The following is a 19,410-nucleotide window of genomic DNA, read 5'->3' on the forward strand; positions in this document are numbered from 1 at the left end:
GACATGGACTAACTTGCTGGCTTAAACTGTTCATTCACCTTTCCCTGCCCTCTCTGCCTCCTTCTCCTATTACTACAACTTGGGAGAGAAAAAGCACACATTTCTAACGTCTCTGGAGGAGGTGGTATATGTGAGAGGAACAAAGACACTTTCACTATCTGTTCATTAGAACTGTGCTCACATCTGTCATGTAATCCCCACTAACGGGAGCTGTAGCTCCACATTCAAAGCAGTGTGCTATTTTGTCAGGTAAGGCTAATTCAACCAATACAAGTGCAGTACCTTTCATCCAATATGGGCTGGGACTATAACCTTCTGAAAAGAAACCAGACCAAAGTAGGAAAACTATTCCAACCTAGACAAATCAGGATTCTCATTTATCAGCAAAGTAGTTACTAATTTTGTCATTTTAAGTTGAAGAGTAAAGAGAGGCAACAGGAAAATGGAAAACTACAGGAAACAGGGACTTTAAAATAACATGTTCATTCATCCAAACCTACAATATTTCAAATACATGAAGTAGAACCCTCTTAAATTTTAAACTCAGTCATGTGCCATAGGCACTTCTGACACTCTTATACTGGAGAGCTGTATCGGGTGAAATACCCATATACCTCTGTGGCTTCTTAAAATCCCCAAAGTGAAGTGACATATGCAGGCAGTTTGATAAACTGCTGAGTGTCACACAAGTTGAACAGAGGTAATCCCTGTGTTCGTGTCCCTACACCTTCTGAACCTTGTCTTCATTTTCGAAATCTGATTTATTTATTTATTTATCAAGCTATCCAGAAGTGTCATTGTCACCCAACACTTCTGAAACACTGGGGTTAAACTCTGTTCAATACACATTCTGCTCATGTACATCTCTGATAACACATTCATTAACAAAGATAGACATCTTTCATTTCTACACAGATTTCAAATTTTCTGTTTGAGAAGACAAATACTCAGGTCTTAAAAAATTTATACAACAGTTATATTCTAATGTTGATTTTATTGTTACCACCCTGGTACTAATATTCAAGATGATAACAAATAGGACAAGTAACTGGGGGACAATCCATGAATATGACAACATCTTGTTGTATGTATCACATTTATTGGAATGAGTCTGGGAAAACAATGACTCTATTTTTTCAAAAAAATGTGTTAATGGTCTTTTTACATGTCTCAGTTAAAAACAGTCCCAGGTCTTTATTATATTTGACTGCTTCACAGCTATAAGCCCTGTGCTAGAGAGTTAACAACTCACTGAACTGTCACACTACAATCAAACACGTTAAAGATTACGCAAGCTTATATATCTTATATTATTTGCATGTCTCTTCTCCCCCATCATGTTGCAAGAACTATATTTTATCTGATCTTGTTGTTGCTCTCATTTTGAAATCTTATCACACTTTACGTGAATAACAACACTCAATGGGATTTCTGTTTATCACAGTGCTTCCTGTTTTCACAGTATCCCTCAGTGAGGGATAATTTCCTGAGGTTAACAGCGATAAGAAGGAGTCATTTCTGGTGAAGATACATGTGAAAGTAAGCATGGGAATATTTAGTCACAGCTCCATCAAACAATAAGCAGAGAGGCAGAGAGGCAGATCGTGGAGCAGCCATGTAGAACACTAAAGAAAACTTACAAACTAGGTTAACAGACAGCTGGTTTCATCCAGAGAAGATGCATAGGAAGGCAAGGGGAAGTCCCAGATAACTGAGAAAAGACAGTGTCCTTGAGCTGTGAAAAAGATGAAAGGATCTAAACAAAGTTTGTATGTCAGGAACATGCATCAGGTTCCCCTGAGAGACCACTTTCTTCTTGTTTTGGATCTTGAATTTGGATTTTGTCCAAATGGTCTAGGTATCAATTCCCATGGTGAAAAATATACTTATTTTTATTCTCTCGTGACTACTGATATTTAACTGAAAGCCAGAACTGCATCTATTTTTGACAACCATGGCTACAGCAATCTGACAAATATCTACCCTGCCTCAGTACAGCAACTTTTATAATTCACTTTTAAAGTAATCTACTTCACCCGTAGATGTCAATTCCTGTTTTAGAGAAATACTAACTCTGCACAAAGTGATCAGCAGAATTCATCCCCCATTTAAAGGGAGCAACTTTCTAACTACTTGGTAAAAACGAAGATGCCTGCTTAGATACAGCTCCGTAATTCATCTCCATAGGAAGACACATAAACTCTTTCCAAAAGGACATATAAAAAAGAGAGTTTTCACTTTACACAAACTTAGAAAGAATGAACCACTCAAGCTTAGGACTACAAACAAAGGATATTGCTAGGATGATCTGTCTTTTGTAACATTTGGAAAAAAAATATGAACAGAAATAAGAGCACTGACACAGGTGCTTCTCATTTCACAGAAATATAGGAGAGAATTCAAGGTCATATCGGCTCTTACCCTGCTATGCTTCTGTTTCCGAGACCACTGGGAGACATATACTATCTCTATAAATACCGAGGAAGCTGTTCTCATAGCAAATGCTAAATGTTTAAAAGCTCTATGAATTTCTTTCTTGTACTATCCTCCTGTGCCTTTGCATGGTATAAACAACATGGAAAATGGAACTGGATGTGAACACCAAGGGAATATCAATTCAGGATGATGAGCTCAAGACAGTGTCTGGGGTGGTTTTCAGATATAACAACTTCAGAAACTATTGGGACAGAGCTGCTATAAGGGTCACTGTCCAAGTTCCCTAGTACAGTCCTTGAAAATGAATGCCATAGTCTGTTAGGCAAATAAAAATCTAAGGTGATCCCACAGAACATCTTGGCTGATATCTGGTCATGGCTGCATCTGTCCCTTCTGATTTTTCTTTTGTTACAAAGCAGTCTGGCTTTCACAGCATTTTAGTGACTTGTTCATACCAAGAAAAAATTTTATATCATTCTTAAGAAACAAGCATCATTTCATAGAAATGACTTGGAATTAAGCTACTGGCATGCCAAATGTAATTCGGTTATTTCAGGAAATAGATGAGGTCCTGATCCCAGAAATGTTTATGTGGATGCACTCTCAGTAACAAATAAGCAAGATGCTAGAACACAGACTAAATGCCAAAGTGACAGATATTTAAATAGTATTGAGTAGAATAAACACAGAAAATATGCATAGGTCAGATTTTAAATAGCTCACAGAACTTAAATGCCCCAAATTTTCATAGAATGCACATAACATTTTTTGAGGACTATCTCACAAAGAATTCATACTAACTCACATGTGATGGGGATCTGAAGCAAGTGTGCCCTTAAATCTGTGAAAAGCCAATTTAAAGGAACATTTATTTTTGCTATTTATTTGTTTTTTATTTTATTCAAAATTCATACTGTTTTGCATAACAACATGTATCTTTACAGAACCGGAAAGAATAATGCCACATGGCTAATGTAGACTGCGTACACAGTCTGATTATCTACTTCAGTTCTGTACAGTGATTTTTGCAAGTCAATGAGTCTGAGCAATCCATTCTCTAACTTTTTTTTACATTTGTCTCCTTCTATGACTACACTCTCTGCCATCTGCTCTTCTATATATATAACATTCTTTAATAGCAAACCACTGGGACTAGGGACTGTATTTTACTAGCATCTTAGTATTGTGCATAACCTATTAGTGCCTTTATTCTCAGTAGAAAAGAGAGGAACACCATTTTACCACAAAGTAACTGAAAAATAATGAATTATTCCTGCAGAAAAAGACTTGTGCCAAAAAAATTTGCAAATACTATAAAGTCTCAAGCAGCTTGGAGCTTTCTAAATCTGTTCATGCACATTGGAGAAACAGTTACAGCGAGTGAAATTCCATTCCTAAATCTCTGTGAATTATTTCCTTTGCCCACCAAATTCAATTCTGCCTCAGAAAAGAAACTCTTAAGAGGATTATTCATTTTCAGGAAAGAATACTTTTTCTTTCTTTAAACTTTTCTTTCTTTCTTTCTTTCTTTCTTTCTTTCTTTCTTTCTTTCTTTCTTTCTTTCTTTCTTTTTCTTCTTTCTTCCTTTCTTTCTTTCTTTTTCTTCTTTCTTCCTTTCTTCCTTTCTTTTTCTTCTTTCTTCCTTTCTTCCTTCCTTCCTTCCTTTTTTCTTTCTTTCTTTCTTTCTTTCTTTCTTTCTTTCTTTCTTTCTTTCTTTCTTTCTTTCTTTTTCTTTCTTTCTTTCTTTCTTTCTTTCTTTCTTTCTTTCTTTCTTTCTTTCTTTCTTTCTTTCTTCCTTCCTTCCTTCCTTCCTTCCTTCCTTCCTTTCTTCCTTTCTTTCTTCCTTTCTTTATTCCTTTCTTCTTTCTTTCTTCCTTCCTTTCTTTCTTCCTTTCTTTCTTCCCTTCTTCCTTCCTTTCTTCCTTCCTTCCTTCCTTCCTTTCTTTCTTTCTTTCTTTCTTCCTTTCTTCCTTCCTTCCTTCCTTCCTTCCTTCCTTTCTTTCTTTCTTTCTTTCTTTCTTTCTTTCTTTCTTTCTTTCTTTCTTTCTTTCTCTTTCTTTCTTTCTTTCTTTCTTTCTTTCTTTCTTTTTTCTTCTTTCTTTCTTTCTTCCTTTCTTTCTTTCTTCCTTTCTTCCTTTCTTCCTTCCTTCCTTTCTGTCTTTCTTTTTCTTTTTTCCTTTCTTTCTTTCCTTCTTTCTTTCTTTCCTTTTCTTTCTTTCTTTCTTTCTTTCTTTCTTTCTTTCTTTCTTTCTTTCTTTCTTTCTCTCTCTCTCTCTCTCTCTTTCCTTCCTTCCTTCCTTCCTTCCTTCCTTCCTTCCTTCCTTCCTTCCTTCCTTCCTTCCTTCCTTCCTTCCTTCCTTCCTTCCTTCCTTCCTTCCTTCCTTCCTTTTTTCTGCCTTTTTGCCTTCCTGCTTGCCCTCCTTCCTGCCTTCCTTCTTTCCCTCCTTCCTGCCTTCCTTCTTTCCCTCCTTCTTCTCTCCCTCCCTCTTTCCCTCCCTTTCATCCATCTGTCCTATTTCTCGTACTAATTACTCTTCTATGTATTGTCCTCTGTAGCTCAGCAGAACAATTTGTAAAAAGCTCCTCTCACCATCCCTTACACAAGCTGAATGCTGTCTGTATAAGAACCCACAACTGTACATGCACTCTTCAGTAGATATTATGCTGTTACTTTAAACTTTCAGGTCATATACATTTTCATGGTAATGAAAGAAATCTGCAAAAATAGTAAGAGCAGGTCTGAGTAAACTCTAATGCCACTGATTACAGATGGGGGCAGGCTTACAGGCTAACATGGTTATTTTAGGTGTATCTACCTAGGTATAGGGTATGCCAACCTTTCTACCCTTCCTTCAAAGTGACCAGACATGCCTCACCTCTCATACCAAAGCAGCTATAATTCCCTCTGTGGTGGTGTAACCAGGCTGATAAGCCTACCTGGGGGTCCAGATAAAATAACCCCGTCAATGGAACACACTCATGCTACTTCACCACTTTCAGTCAAAGCTGGCTAAGACTGTTTGGGAAGGTCCATGTCCGTCCATACCCATTCATGGAGGCACAATTTGACTGCTAGCATGCAAGAAGCTGTGCTTCTGGTATAGGTTTTGGTACAGAGCATTGTGTCAGGATGGAACCACCATCCCCACTCAGGACTCCTTTCTGCTTGGGGGCAGGATAAGACAATGTTTTCACTACAGCATGGACTGGGTCCTATGCAGTCAGCTAATACTGCCAGAACAACGTGGATAAAGCCAGCTCTTCTCCTTCCCCGGCTTTTCCCAAACAGCTAGTGAGGTAAGATGGGGAATACACTAGTGACACCTCTCCACAATCCTTTGTCCATTCCCACAGCCAGAGCTATAGTCTGAATAAATGTCATTTAACCCAAGAGGGAAGAAATAATGGGGACATCTAGTATGATGATGATCACTCAACTGCCTGAGAAAGAGTGGGGTGAAATATACTTGGCAAGAAATATACATTTCACTAAGGGGAAAGATGGCACTTTAGTAGAAGGGACAGCTTACGTTTATTTGCTGAGAGCTGGGACTTATACTGGCCTCGAACCAGACGGCAGGTGGACCCATCGCCATTGCAGACCCCACAGTTATCTTCCTTGACAGCGCTTCCCAGCTGGCGGTCACAGCCAACAATCTGGCAAGAGAGAAAGATGTGCAGTTCAATGTGAACACCTACTGCCTGACTGCTTGATCCATCTCTGCAACTAATTACTGCCAATTTCTCTCTCAGCATCTCTAGAGGGCCATAAAGTACATTAGCAATGAAAGAGGTTGAGCAAATCTGGATGGGAGTTTCAGACATGAGATAGTGAGCAGTTTAGTAGTCAAATAGCTTTTGCAGTCCAGAGAAAGAAAAGATTATTGTAGGAGGTTGTTTTTTTAGGGCACTGTCAACACATCATGGTCAGGATCCTATCAGAAATTGTACTTCTTAAGAATTTCAAAACGAAAAATACCTGAAATAGGTAGGAAGACAGATGCTTAGACAGCAGACATAGATAAAAGAAAAGAGTAGCACAGAGCAGCACAGATAAATAATAGTAAAATGGCTGAGATCTCAGGGAAATTTTACCTGCTATACATTTGGAAAAAACATGTGGTTTTAATTATGTTTGACAATAATCCTACTCCACACAGTCAAAGACTGCGTTCAGACTTAAAGATCTGATAAAGGAAGAAGAAACTGTTAAAAAAAACACAACTTAGATTCAGAAGTGTAATTACCTGCTTAGAAACTGGCTTTACACTTACGTGTAAATTGTTTTGTTCAAAATTTTAAAACTTAAATAGGTAAGCTAGGCTTCTCAATTCATAAACAACATATAGTTCCCAGGAGAATCAAATACAAATGTATAATTAAGTAGACTTAAAATTAAATAAATGGAATATAAATTTATTTAGCATGGTGCTAATATAGGTCTTTTGTTTGAACTTCGAATTCTGGATCCATGTTATGAATTTTATACACAAATACTTGAAATTCAAGAAATTAAGCAAGTCCATACAGTATTATAATTATCTTTACATATATTAGAAAATGAAAGGCCTTCTAGCATTCTGGCATGTAAAGGTAGCAATGAAAAAATAATTGTGTATAAATTCTGCTTCTAAGGAGTTTGTGCTAAGACTCAGCCAAACAAAGAGTATATATAAACAGAGGGAATTTTAAATAAAGTGTTAAGTTCAGCTTTAAAATTTCCTCCATCTGTGAGCTTCAGTTAAAATCAGAGAGTTGACTTATAAACTGTTAAGAGCAAGTAGGACACTTATCCTCCAGGCTCATAAAAGCTGCATATGTAACTTGCCCACTTAAACATTCAGACTAACATGTCTTATTTGTGTGTGCACAATTGCAGATCCCTGCTAGTGCTAGCTGTACTTGTGATGTTGACATTTCCTGTGTTTTCTGCTGTGAAAATGTAGGCCTTGATTAAGGCTTGGTATTTGCTTTCAGCTGTTCAGTTCCCATTTCTAACATCATTATTTTACTAGTGAAAGAATAACATTTTCCTTGGTTAACTGTCATACTGATATCATAATTAATTTAATTTCAAACATTACAAGTTTAGATTAAGGGTTGATGAAAACTACCGCCAAATTTCTTTGATTTTACCCACTTCTACTAGGTCAGAACTGGGTCAGTCTCCCATGCTTCTGCATTACACTATAATGTCTTCATGGGAACTAACGAAGGCTAATGGAGTAATAGTCAAGCAATAATGATACATTTCTTTAAGAAACTGGTCACACCAAGACTGCAAGAGACATTTTATGACATTAAAACCACCCTGGCAAATAATGCTTAGACAGCTGAACCAAAATTAAGATTATCTTGACTGTGACTACTCCATACAAAGCTTCCAATTACAGATATATTCTATCAGTGATACCATGTAAGATTTATTACTTTCTTCTGAATAAGAATATCCTCACAAGGAGTGAACCACCTTTTATAAATACAAAGTGATTTACTTCACTTTCATGAATGTCTCTGTAAAAACAAGAAGTGGAAAAAATAATCATTTGCATGATCTGAAAACTGTCTGACACAATGCCTACAACTCAGATAACTTTCCTTCAAGTGCACCACTACAGATCACTAACCGCCAGGGTGAGAAGTGTCCTGCTGAAGAATGCATACATCATTGGAAAGGCCAGAATTCCCTTCCATGCCTGTCCATAACATATTTTATATTAATTCAATGATACAGTCTAGAATGGTATCCAAATCTACACGTTTCCACCTATTTTGAAAAAAACAAGCGAACTGCCTGGATGTGAAAAGGGCTGGACTTGAAACTCAGAGATGAGGCAACCAATTTCAAAAACAGCCTTTACTACTTTAAAGCCTTTTTAACTTTGTGAATCATCAACTCACAAGTTGCCATGGGCTGCATTCTGATTAAAGTCAATTTATAAATTGAGCAATCTGGGGCTAAGTCACAACTTGTAGAGGAAACCACCAGGAAAATCCCAGGTGTAAAAGGAAGTCATATTGAGGTTCATTGTTCTTTTTGAGACAGACATCCATTGCCATTGTATGGCACAAAAATAATTATTTTACTGAAAATGCTGTATTTCAAATGGAAACATGAAACAAAAAGGAGACCTCAAGTGAACACCAAAATTTAAATAGCATGCACAGAACGTGTACATCTTCCTGTACTTGGTAAAGTCTCTCAGATAACTGTATACTTTCAGAAACTTTGATGAAATGAAACAAATTTACTGTTTCTCCCCAAGTTTCCCAGTTGGCTTTTTGGTTACCTATATTAGCTTATCTGTCCTAATAGATATTCAGAGCTGTTGGAATATGTATATTATGTATATTATGAGTGATTAGAGGAGATTTGAAACAACAAAATAATAATTATTTTTTAATTAAAAAAAACACTAAAACTGTGGAAGTGGTCAAATATCACTCTGCAGTGAGATGTTGACAAATTAGAGGGCTGGGTAGCCACCAACCACATGAAGTATAACAACCGCAAGCGCTGAATTCTGCACCTGGGACAAGGCAACCCTGGCTGTACGTACAGACTGGGTGATGAAAGGGTGGAGAGACGCCCTGCAGAGAGGGATCTGGGGGCTTTGGTTGATGGCAAGTTGAATGTGAGCCAGAAGAGCGCTCTGGCAGTCAAAATTGGCAGCTGTACCCTGGGGTGCATCAGGCAAGGCATTGCTATCTGGTCGGGGGAAGGGATTGTCCTGCTCTGCTCTGCGCTGGTGAAGCCTCACCTTGAGTACTGTGTGCAGGTCTGGGCACCACAATATGAGAAGGACATAAAACTATTAAAGGGTGTCCAAAGGAGGGCAACAAAGATGGTGTAGGGCCTAGAGGGCAAGAAAGATGGTGAAGGGCCTAGAGGGCAAGATGTATGAGGAGTGGCTGAGGGATAGTGAGCTGGGGATAGGGTGATGCAAAATACATTCCAAAATAAATGCTCCGGGGATGCATCAAGCATGGCGCTGCTTGCTGATCGAGGGAAGGGACTGTCCATCTGGGGTCCCTTGGTTTGCTCAGCCCAGAGCAGAGCAGGCTGAGGGGAGGCCTCATGGCGGCCTGCAGCTCCCTCACGAGGGGAGCGGAGGGGCAGGCGCTGAGCTCTGCTCTCTGGGGACAGCGACAGGACCCGAGGGAACGGCATGGGGCTGGGACAGGGGAGGGTCAGGCTGGGGGTTAGGGAAAGGTTCTTCTATGATTAATTTAACTGATGCCTGAATGAGATATTGTTTCCAAGTTCACTTCACTGTTCACTGTTTTTTTTTGTTTGTTTGTTTTTTTCCCCTTTCCTACTGAGGTAAATCCTTCTTCCATCTTTTGCAGATAATTACAGTCAGTAAAAAGCCAGATAGTCTTTGCAATGGAGTCCTCAATGCTTTAAAATCAAAAAAAACATTGTTCCTAATCTCTTGTATTACTTTTTATTATCTCTTACATGAAAACAGTATACAGGTTGGACACTTATGAAAATAAAGGGTCAGACAAGGAAATATTAAAGTGCTCCTGAAAAAATACACAGTTCCTGAGAGGAATAATAACTTTTGTCTCAACAAGCAGGAGAAACTTAAGTTTGGTTGAGCTGGGGTGAGAATATGTAACGTCCATAACATTGCTGTCACTCTCCAACAAGGCAGCAGAGAAAAGGATGAAGGTACAGGTAAAAACATATCACCACCACCCCCAAGGTCTGCAGAGAGTTAGCAAGGAAGGCAGAGGTGTTTCTTGCAATATCTAGTCAGAACAGGAACAAAATGAAGAGAATAGGTTTTGGAACTGCAGTTGCAATGGACTCTGCTGAAGATACAACACACTACGGGAGACACACCTTTCAGGAAAAGTAGGTCAACTTAGGCTGCAGAACTAGAAAAGCCTGTTTTTTTAGATGACCACTGACATATGGACATACTGACCTGACCAGTGGTGGTTAAAGATTCATCATGAAAATAAACACCATGGAAGATACTGCTTGCCTAGGTTAGGCAAGGGAATGAATAGGGATATTGTGCCTCCAATCCACAGCTCAGAGCAAAGGTTTGGTGGACATAGTTTGAAGCAAAATACTGACATTTGTGAATCAAAGGTCTGGGGAATATTTCACTTTGAAAAGCTTTGAAATTTCAACTCCTCATCTTAGTTTGAAATTGGAACCAATGTTGAAATTCTGAAGTTTCTGTGGGATGGAAACTTCCTTTTCCAATGCATTCTAGTCTTAATCTTAATATATCCTGGGGGGTTTAGGGAGATAAGTCTTTTTCAATCCATAAAGTGTTGGGAAGGAAGCCCCCACCAGGAATGAAAATGGATTACTGTAACACATTGTGCCTAGAAATGTTCTGAAGTAAGCAGTTTTTGTTTCATTTCATTTCATTTCTATTACACATTAAGTTTCCTCCACTTAAAGAAGGGTAATGAAGCACAGACTTTCCACACCGAAATCTTCAGAGTTTCAAGTTGCTGAAGTGTAGTCAGAGGCTTGAAGAGCAGATTGTTACCACACAAAATGTCAGAAGCAGCTCCATTCAGTTCCCTGATAGCCTAATCCAAACCCCATTAAAATAAAGAAAATGCACCTGTAAATTCAGTACACTTTGGATGAAGTTTTTACATATTTCTAAAGGCATTCCTATGAAGCATGTTGCTGTTGTGGTTAAATGCCCATAAAGCAGCACAGGCAGATTATACAGAGCTCTGGAAGTCACAGGCTTTTCACAGTATATGGAAGATATCAGCTATGCAGTACTAGAGTGGGGAAGTCACAGGTGAGTATCACCTCCCTGCCCAGTTCTTTAGCATCTCATCCTATGACAATGTATACTCTAAAGTGGGCTGACTTTTTATTATCTTTATGGGTTTAGCATAAAAAGCTAGCAACAAAAAGCCAGAATAATAACAGCTAATCCCTCGCTGGCAGAGCCTGTATTGTTTTCTGGCTTAAGATACCACAGTTCTGCTCAGAGGTAAAGATTCCATATTACATTTTAGGCTGAAGTCCCACACTTCATGCTGAGTTTGATTCTCCCCCACTCCCAGTTTTACTCCACTGATAGCCAGTGAGTTGGCAAAACAGAATGATGGGGATATTCCTGACTCTGAGATATATAAATAAAGAAATTTTTACAAGACACTGCAAGAAAAAAAAAAAAAAGGTTATCAAGTTAACAGAACAACTGCTTATGCATAAGTTAAAGGCATTAGGTTGCAAGTCCAACAACGGGGGTTGGAACAAATTCACTGAGTGCGTGCATGAATGTTATTCGTGTATGTGTTCCCCTTGTGGACTTGAACTCTGGCTCAGTTTAGCAGATTTTTCCAGAAATAAAACTGGACCAGCAATGACAGGTTCTGCTTCAGCCCTGCTAGCCTGGAAATGCCCTGAAGTAAGAAGTTTTCATAATCATTTCTATTCAGTATTAAGAAACCCTGGGCAGGAAATAATGTAATAAAGCGAGCTTGCAAATCTAGCCAATTATAAATAAATCTCTCTGTTTTTCAAAGGGCATGTCTGCAGTTCAAACACAAGTATTTCTGAGATTCTGAGAAAAACAAAGTTGCCCTTCACATGGATACTAATGTGGGGCTCAATCTGGGACTTATGTAGATTGTCACTGCTCAGCTGAAGAAAGTTTTGGATCCGAGCCACTGTTTCAACTGAGTCCAAAATACCATTTTACAATCAGGGTGAAGAGCTGTTGTACTCTTTAAATTATTGTGGATAGAACAAGCTTCAGGCTGTATGGCAAGCTGGAACCAGACTGGTGTCTGTGATATAGGAACATGCAGCCCCTGTTGCAGTGGTGTCTGCCTTTCAGTTCACCTTATGTTTCGTGCTGACATTTTCCAGCCTCAGCATTTACCTAGCACAGCCTGCCTCCAGACATGACACCATCCTGCGACAGGCACGCTCTTGTGCAGCACCAAGCACCAGGCTGGATCCTCTTACGCCACAGAATTTAGGTGGAACCACACCACAAACAGCGACTGTAAGATGATTTTCGACAATGGCAAGGCAATTCTTAATTGTGCTGGTAGAAGTGGCATGTGCTAGGCCCAGTGACGTGTGCAGCCAACGGGCTTGTTTGGCACGTGAGCCAAGAGCAACTTACAGCTGTTCAGGCAGTGTAAACAAGCTTTTGTCACTGATCAGTAGCCAAATCATTAAAAATAACCACTTTAGTGACTGAGATCCACCATCCAGCACAATAAGGATGTGGCTGGCCAGCTCAGTAATTCAGTGTAACTGATTTGCAGATCCTGTCTGGTATCTACCCCATCAGCCCAGCATTTCAGGGCAGTCACGATTCTCAGCTATTACTATTTTTGAACCCAGACAATGACCCTCATGGAGCATCGCCAGCATGTTGGACACAGTACTTAGGGAGTCAATGGTTCAGCCATAGCTCTAGAAGCAAACAGCAAACATCTAGCAGCAGAAGAAACTCAAGATAAGTGCCTATTACTCAGGTTTCCCTCAGGGAAAAGAATAAACATAACCTCATTCTGAAACCACCCTTGATTTAAAAAGAAGTAATTAAATTCATTTAAAAGCTGCAACTTCTAAATGAGGATTTATAGATACATTAAAGTCTTGGATGTGGGAAAAAGGCAACTCCTATCCTTATAGGCAAATTTCATTAGAAGTAATCTTCCTACATAAAAAGGTTGAATTTTGCAGGTTCAGTCATACACACAACCAATTTACTGTTTGGGCCAACATAAGAAAGCCCAGATATCTGGAAACGAAGCCACATCTAGTTCATTCTCTGATGATACAGAAATCCAGACTCTATCATTCCATAAAGAGCAATATTTAAACAGAATTAAGTTCAAAGAGTTTATAGACAGATGACAAGAGAAAACCTGCTGCGGAAGAAAAGATGCTTTTGTAAGCACTCATCTTCCCTTATCCATCTCATTCATACTTTCCCTTGGTTTTGCTAGATGTGGGTTCATATGCCAATCTTCTGCCAAAGTAAGAATGAGCTTCTGCTATATTCCTGCATACCTGTGCTCTCATTGATGGAGGAGAATGAAAACAACAACAACAACAACAACAAAAAAAATTTTTTCAAGGCAGTGCTCTATAGCAGCTTATTACTGAAATACTAAATTTTCTCTAAAAGATTCCCACATATCATCTGGATTATCATCTCGCTTATTTAGCATTTCCAAGGGAAAGATTTGCCAGGTTTGGTGAAAGAGGGTAAGAATACTACAGCAGAAAGTGATTGCACAGGCCATTATAAATCAAAACTCACCAAGGCACTTCTCTGTAAGTATCCTCAGAACAATGTGCTTGAGAAATCAAAAGCAAATTCTATGAAGTCTGCCCTCTGGACCCACTCTCTTCTCCCAGACGATGAAGCACTAAACTGTAAAAGCATTTAATCGGCTCTTGTGACACTTTACATTTGACTGTGATCCTTTGTCAGCTCTGGCATGACTTTGTGGCATGCTTGATACTGACACTCAGACCTCTCTTCTGTTGGATGTACAAGCTTCCTACTCTCAAACAGACTTCTTTTGTTGGCAGAAGCCTGTTCTCTGTCGGGCTGGATAAATGGGGATCCAGCTGCAGTGCCTTGCTACAAACAGAGTGCCAGCACGGGCTTTCTGGTGCTTCAGGCAGTCATGTCATCTGTGTTATCAAAGGACAAACTTCACCCAGAGTTCAAATACTTAAGAGAGACCACAGGTTCCCAAGCCACTGCTGAAACTTCTAGTCTATATGGTATTCTAGCCAGCTCCTCAGTGAGTAAGAGGAGTACGTGCAGGCTCTATGAGAAGACGTTGGGATGACAGAGGACCTAAGGGGTCTGCAGCCCCACCCTGTCCTGGATCTTCATGACAACTGGAAGACTTCCCTTGGCCTTTAGTGAGACCCATATATTAGTGTTGGTGGGAACATTCAAAGCTGCCCAGCCAGCATGGACATATTGCTGTCTTCACACAGCACTAAACCTCCTGGGCTACTCTACACACCTCAGGCCTTAGATAGGCTAAGGAACTACATGCACACAGACAACTTCCTGGTATCTGTAATGAGCCTCCAAATTGATCTTTTTATTTTTTTTATTTTTATTTTATTTTATTTATTTTTTGGTAAGCCCGTGAATTACAGTGTGCTTTGCCTTGGCAAATGGAGGTGCCCTGTATGCTGCTGGTCAAAGACACTACGCGCAGTAGACAGTTTGTCTTCTTGGGAGTAACAGCAGGTATTGTTTCTGCTGAAAGACTAGAACAAAAAGCCTCTGCAGTGGTGCCAATCTCTGTTGGATCATAAAGTGGAAAACTGATAGCTCAGGGCTGGGGAGTGAAGTTGTAATAATGCAAATGCAGATTCTTTCACACAATAAACATATCTCCATTTCCTTGCCACTCTCTGCCACAAAAATGTTGTTACCTGGCACGGTAATAGCAATTTAAGCATTTGACAATTACACTTCTGAGTCATTAGGTTCTCCATCCCACTCATTTCAGTGTGGTGGAACAATGTCATGTCAAAGCTACTTCTTTCATCTCAGAACAATGATACTTATCAACAACAAAACAAAATTCAGGTTTGCTATACATGTAACTTGGGATAGATGAAGATGGAGAGTATTAGACGAAAGGCTCAAGCAGCAGTTCAAGCTGTTCAGCCTGACACAGCTCAAAAGTACCTGACTGTCAGAAATCAAGAATTCAGTACTTTTTGAAACGCTGGTTCCCCAGAAGGCATCTAGGTTTCAATACAGTCCCCCAAAAGATGGATCGCTTTTGAGTACTTATGTTCAGGAGTTTTGTGCAGACCCCAGAAACTGCAAAGTCATTTTAAGCATCAGGCCAAAAGGCTTTGCTAAGCTAAAAAACAACTCAGAATTGATCCAGTTGTAATGCCTTCTGCTTGTCTGGGGGAAAATAGCCACCTTTTTGCCTAAATAAAACAGTTATCTTTACACCTTTTGTATTTTTCTTCTGGAGTTTTTGTAGCTTAGAAGAGAAAAAAAAAAGAAAAAAAAAGCTACGAAAAGGAGCCAGAAATAACTGAAAGACAGAAGACTCAAATCCCAGCAACATTTAATTACCTACACTTTTTCCCCCAATGCTTTCTTTTGTTTTAACCTGACTTCTGTCATGGTCTTGGCAGAAGAAAAAGATCATTAGTGGAAGGCGTCCTGGGGGACTGAATTCCCTCTAAAAATGAATACACTCTGATACAAACACAAATGATGCCCATTTGCAGAGAATTAATGGCACAAACGCCATCATTTCTCTACTCTGCCATCAAATGGGCAAATGATGGGTATTTTCAGTACTCTTCTATGAATCTTAAACAGCAAAACAGGTAAAAACCACTTTTTGGAAATTTCTCCCTCTGAGAGTTTTTGAGAGTTAGATAATATGCCAAATTAAAGTGCAGGAAAATGGGATCTTGTCAAAGGAAGAATCTGATCCCCTGTGTTAATGGTAGCAAGCACGGATGAGAATAGTGATTAAAATTAGAGCAATGAGTTTTGTAGCATGGAAGAAATGCAGGCTATTTTTTTTCCAGGGCTTCAATCAGGGCAGGAGAGAATCCTGGCCTTCTCCTTTCTCAAATCCAGAGCTGACTTGAAATGCTTGAAGAGAGCATGCAAAACAATTGGGTCCCAAGCTAAGGACTAACTAGGAGCAGCCTGGGGCTCAGGGGCCAATTTCTGCAGCTGTGCCCCAGGTGTGTCCCAAAGGAAGACATCCATGAGCCTTCAAAAGCCTGCTGAAGTGCCCACCTAATACATGTTTTTTAAAATCCATGTTTTAATAGTAAGCAGGTTTATTGTGCCAGTGAGTACAACATCCATGCACCAAACATGCCACCGTGTTAAGTGATACCCTCATCCTGATTAGCTGTATATTGTAGGTTGAGCCAGAAACAGAAGAGTCCATAAAACAACACTCTGTATTTGGGAAGGGAGAAAGAGAAACTGTACATCCCTAAATCACAAGTTAGTCTGAAGATTGACAGGCAATATAGCACAGTTATTACTTAAAGCAGAACACATATGTCGCTGTTCTGATATTAAGCACCTGCAGCTGCTGTCTCTGATGTAAAAATTTAGAACCATAAACATACACATATATGTATATACATAGGAATACAAGTATGTATATATAAAGAACATAATGTGGTAAATATACAGTGGGAAAAAATATTTAACAAAACATCACTGCAGAAAGACCTGCAAAAGAGGATGAGGGAAAAGATCAAGTGTGTAACTTTCATATTATTGCATATATAGTAGTAAAACTACTGCTTTGCATTTTTGTAGGGCTGATTTTGGCCTATTTACGGATTTAGTTGACAGGTCCTTTAGGAAATAGTTCTAAAGGGCAAAAGGATCTGGGAAGACTAGACATTTTTCAAGAATGAAACCTCAAAGGTACTTGAGCAGGCTGTCCCTATGTTCTGAAAGATATGCTAGCAGGGAAGAAGACCAGAGAGCTTCTTCTGGAACTTGAGAAGAGGAAAAAAAAAAAAGAGTCTATGAAGAAGGGGCAGGCAATTCAGGGGGACTATAAAGATGTTGTGAGGTTATACAGGAAGGAAATGAGAAGGGCCAAAGCCCAGCTAGAGCTTAACTTAGCCACTACAATAAAAGGCAATAAAAAATCTTTTTATAACTACATAAAAGAAAAGGAGGACTAAAGAGAATCTCCATCCTTGGATGCAGGAGGGCAACAGAATGGCAAGGGATGAGAAGGCGGCTGACTTACTTAATGCCTTCTTTGCCTCAGTCTATATTAGTAAGACTAATTCTTCTCAGGGTACCCAGCCCACTGAGCAGGAAGACAGAGGCAAGCGGAACAATAAAGCCACTATGATCCAGGGGAAAATGATTAGCAATCTAGGACACCCACAAATATATGTGGCTGGATAGGATCCACTCAAGGGTGCTGAAGGAGCTGGCAGAAGTGTTTGACAAGCCATTTTCAACGATTTAGCAGAGTCCTGGCTGACTGGAGAGATCCCAGTTGACTGGAGGTTGGCGAATGCAACGCCCATCAAGAAGGAGGGGAACTACAGGGAACTACAGGCCCATCAGTATGACTTGGGTGCCAGGGAAGGTCACAGAGCAGATCATCTTGAGTGCCACCACATAGCACATACAGGACAACCAGGCAATCAGACACAGTCAACAGGGGTTTATAAAAGGTGGGTCCTGCCTGACTAACCTGATATCCCTCCATGACAAGATCACCTGCTTAGTGAAGAAGGGAAAAGCTATGGATGGTTTTTACCTGGACTTTAGAAAAGCAGTCAATACTGTTTACCACAGCCTTCTCCAGGAGAAAGTGGCTGCTCTTGGTTTGGACAGACGTACAGTTCACTGGGCAAAAACATGTCTGAATGGATAGGTCCAAAAGGTTGCTGTGAATGGAGTTAAATCTGGTTGGTGGGCAGTCACAACTTGTGATCTCCAGGGCTCAGTATTGTGGACAGATTTGTTTAACATTTTAATCAATGATCTTGATGAAGGGATCGAATGCACCCTCAGTAAGTTGCAGATGACACCAAGATGGGCAGGAGTGTTGATCTCCTTGAGGGTAGGAAGACTGCAGAAGGATCTGGACAGGCTGGACGGATGGGCCAAGTCCATTCACATGACATTCAGCAAGGTTAAATGGCAGGTCCTGCGCTGGGCTCACAACAGCCCCATGCAGCTGTATAGCCTTGAAGAAGAGTGGCTGGAAAGCTGCCCAGCAGAAAAAGACCTGGGGGTTGCTGGTCAACAGCTGGCTGAACATGAGCCAGCAGTGTGCCCAGGTGGCCAAGAAGGCCAACAGCATCGTGGCCTTCGTCAGAAACAGTGCAGCAAGCTGGACTAGGAAAGTGATGGTCTCTCTGTACCCAGTACTGGTGACTATTGTGTTCAGTTTTGGGCCCCCCCAATGAAGGACATTGAGTTGCTTGAACATGCTCGAAGATCAACAAAACTGGTGAAGGGACTAAAAAGACGTGTTATGAGGAGCAGAGAAGGGAACTGGGGCTGTTCAGTCTGGAGGAAAAGGAGGCTGATGACTTCATCATTCTCTACAGCTACGCAAAAGCCACTTGCAGCGAGGAGGGTGTCAGTCAATTTTCTCAGGTGACAAGTATTAAGAGATGAGGCAACAGCCTCAAGTTGTGTCAGGGGAGGTTAAGATCTGATATCAGGAAGAATTTCTTCATGGAAAGGTTGGTTAGGCATTGGAATGGTCTCCCCAGTGAAGTGGAGATATTTAAGAGATGCATGAATGTGGAGCTTAGCGACGTGGTTTAGCAGTGGACTTGTAGTGTTAGGCGGATGGTTGGACTTGATGATCTTTAAGTTCTTTTCCAACCAAAATGATTCCATGATTCTACAATGACAGATATTCTTTTTTTTTTTTTTTTTTGTATTTATATGTTATTCATTCATCTATTATACATATCCAAGCCCTACTGGACAAAGCTGCATACGAACATCCAGAAGATAATTTCTCACTTATATTAGAAATATTTTCCCCTATCAATTTATTTGATCTATCACTCACTATCAAATTCTTTTATCATAGATTTGTAATGACGAGTAATGTCAAAATAGTAAGCATTAGTACTTTATTATAGTATATTATTAGTATTTATTATAGTATATTATAGTACTAATATTTGAAAAGAAAAAAAAACTTTTTTTTTCTTTTTTTTCTTAAGAAGTAGATGAAAAAAACTATACATAATACACTTCTGGAAAAATATTCTTAATCCAGTGCACTCAGCTTGAAATGAACTATAGCTCTGGATGTACAAATCAGTTTTGTTGGTTGCAATTCCATCAATTCCATTGCAATACTGACTTCAAAAACAAGCAATGATTTTTGTTATTTCAAGCCATGGCATTTTATTAAATAATCTTTCCTAATGTTTTTATTTAATCATTTATTTTTAAGTCAGTGTTTTTCAGCCTGTGT

At 39.6% G+C, this 19,410-nt stretch overlaps 1 protein-coding gene across 1 annotated transcript in view; it reads right to left on the bottom strand.

The window, feature by feature from the left end:
- Nucleotides 1-19,410, bottom strand: part of LOC310889524 (ADAMTS-like protein 1) — a 204,627-nt gene that overhangs the window by 132,232 nt on the left and 52,985 nt on the right. The window contains exon 5 of the mRNA XM_083817104.1: nucleotides 5,967-6,093. Within this exon, the coding sequence (XP_083673230.1) occupies nucleotides 5,967-6,093 (127 nt within the window). The remainder of the gene's footprint in view (nucleotides 1-5,966; nucleotides 6,094-19,410) is intronic.

The sequence above is a fragment of the Anser anser genome (genome assembly GCF_964211835.1).
Source record: "Anser anser genome assembly, chromosome: Z".
In the NCBI taxonomy this organism is placed as follows: Eukaryota; Metazoa; Chordata; class Aves; order Anseriformes; family Anatidae; genus Anser; species Anser anser.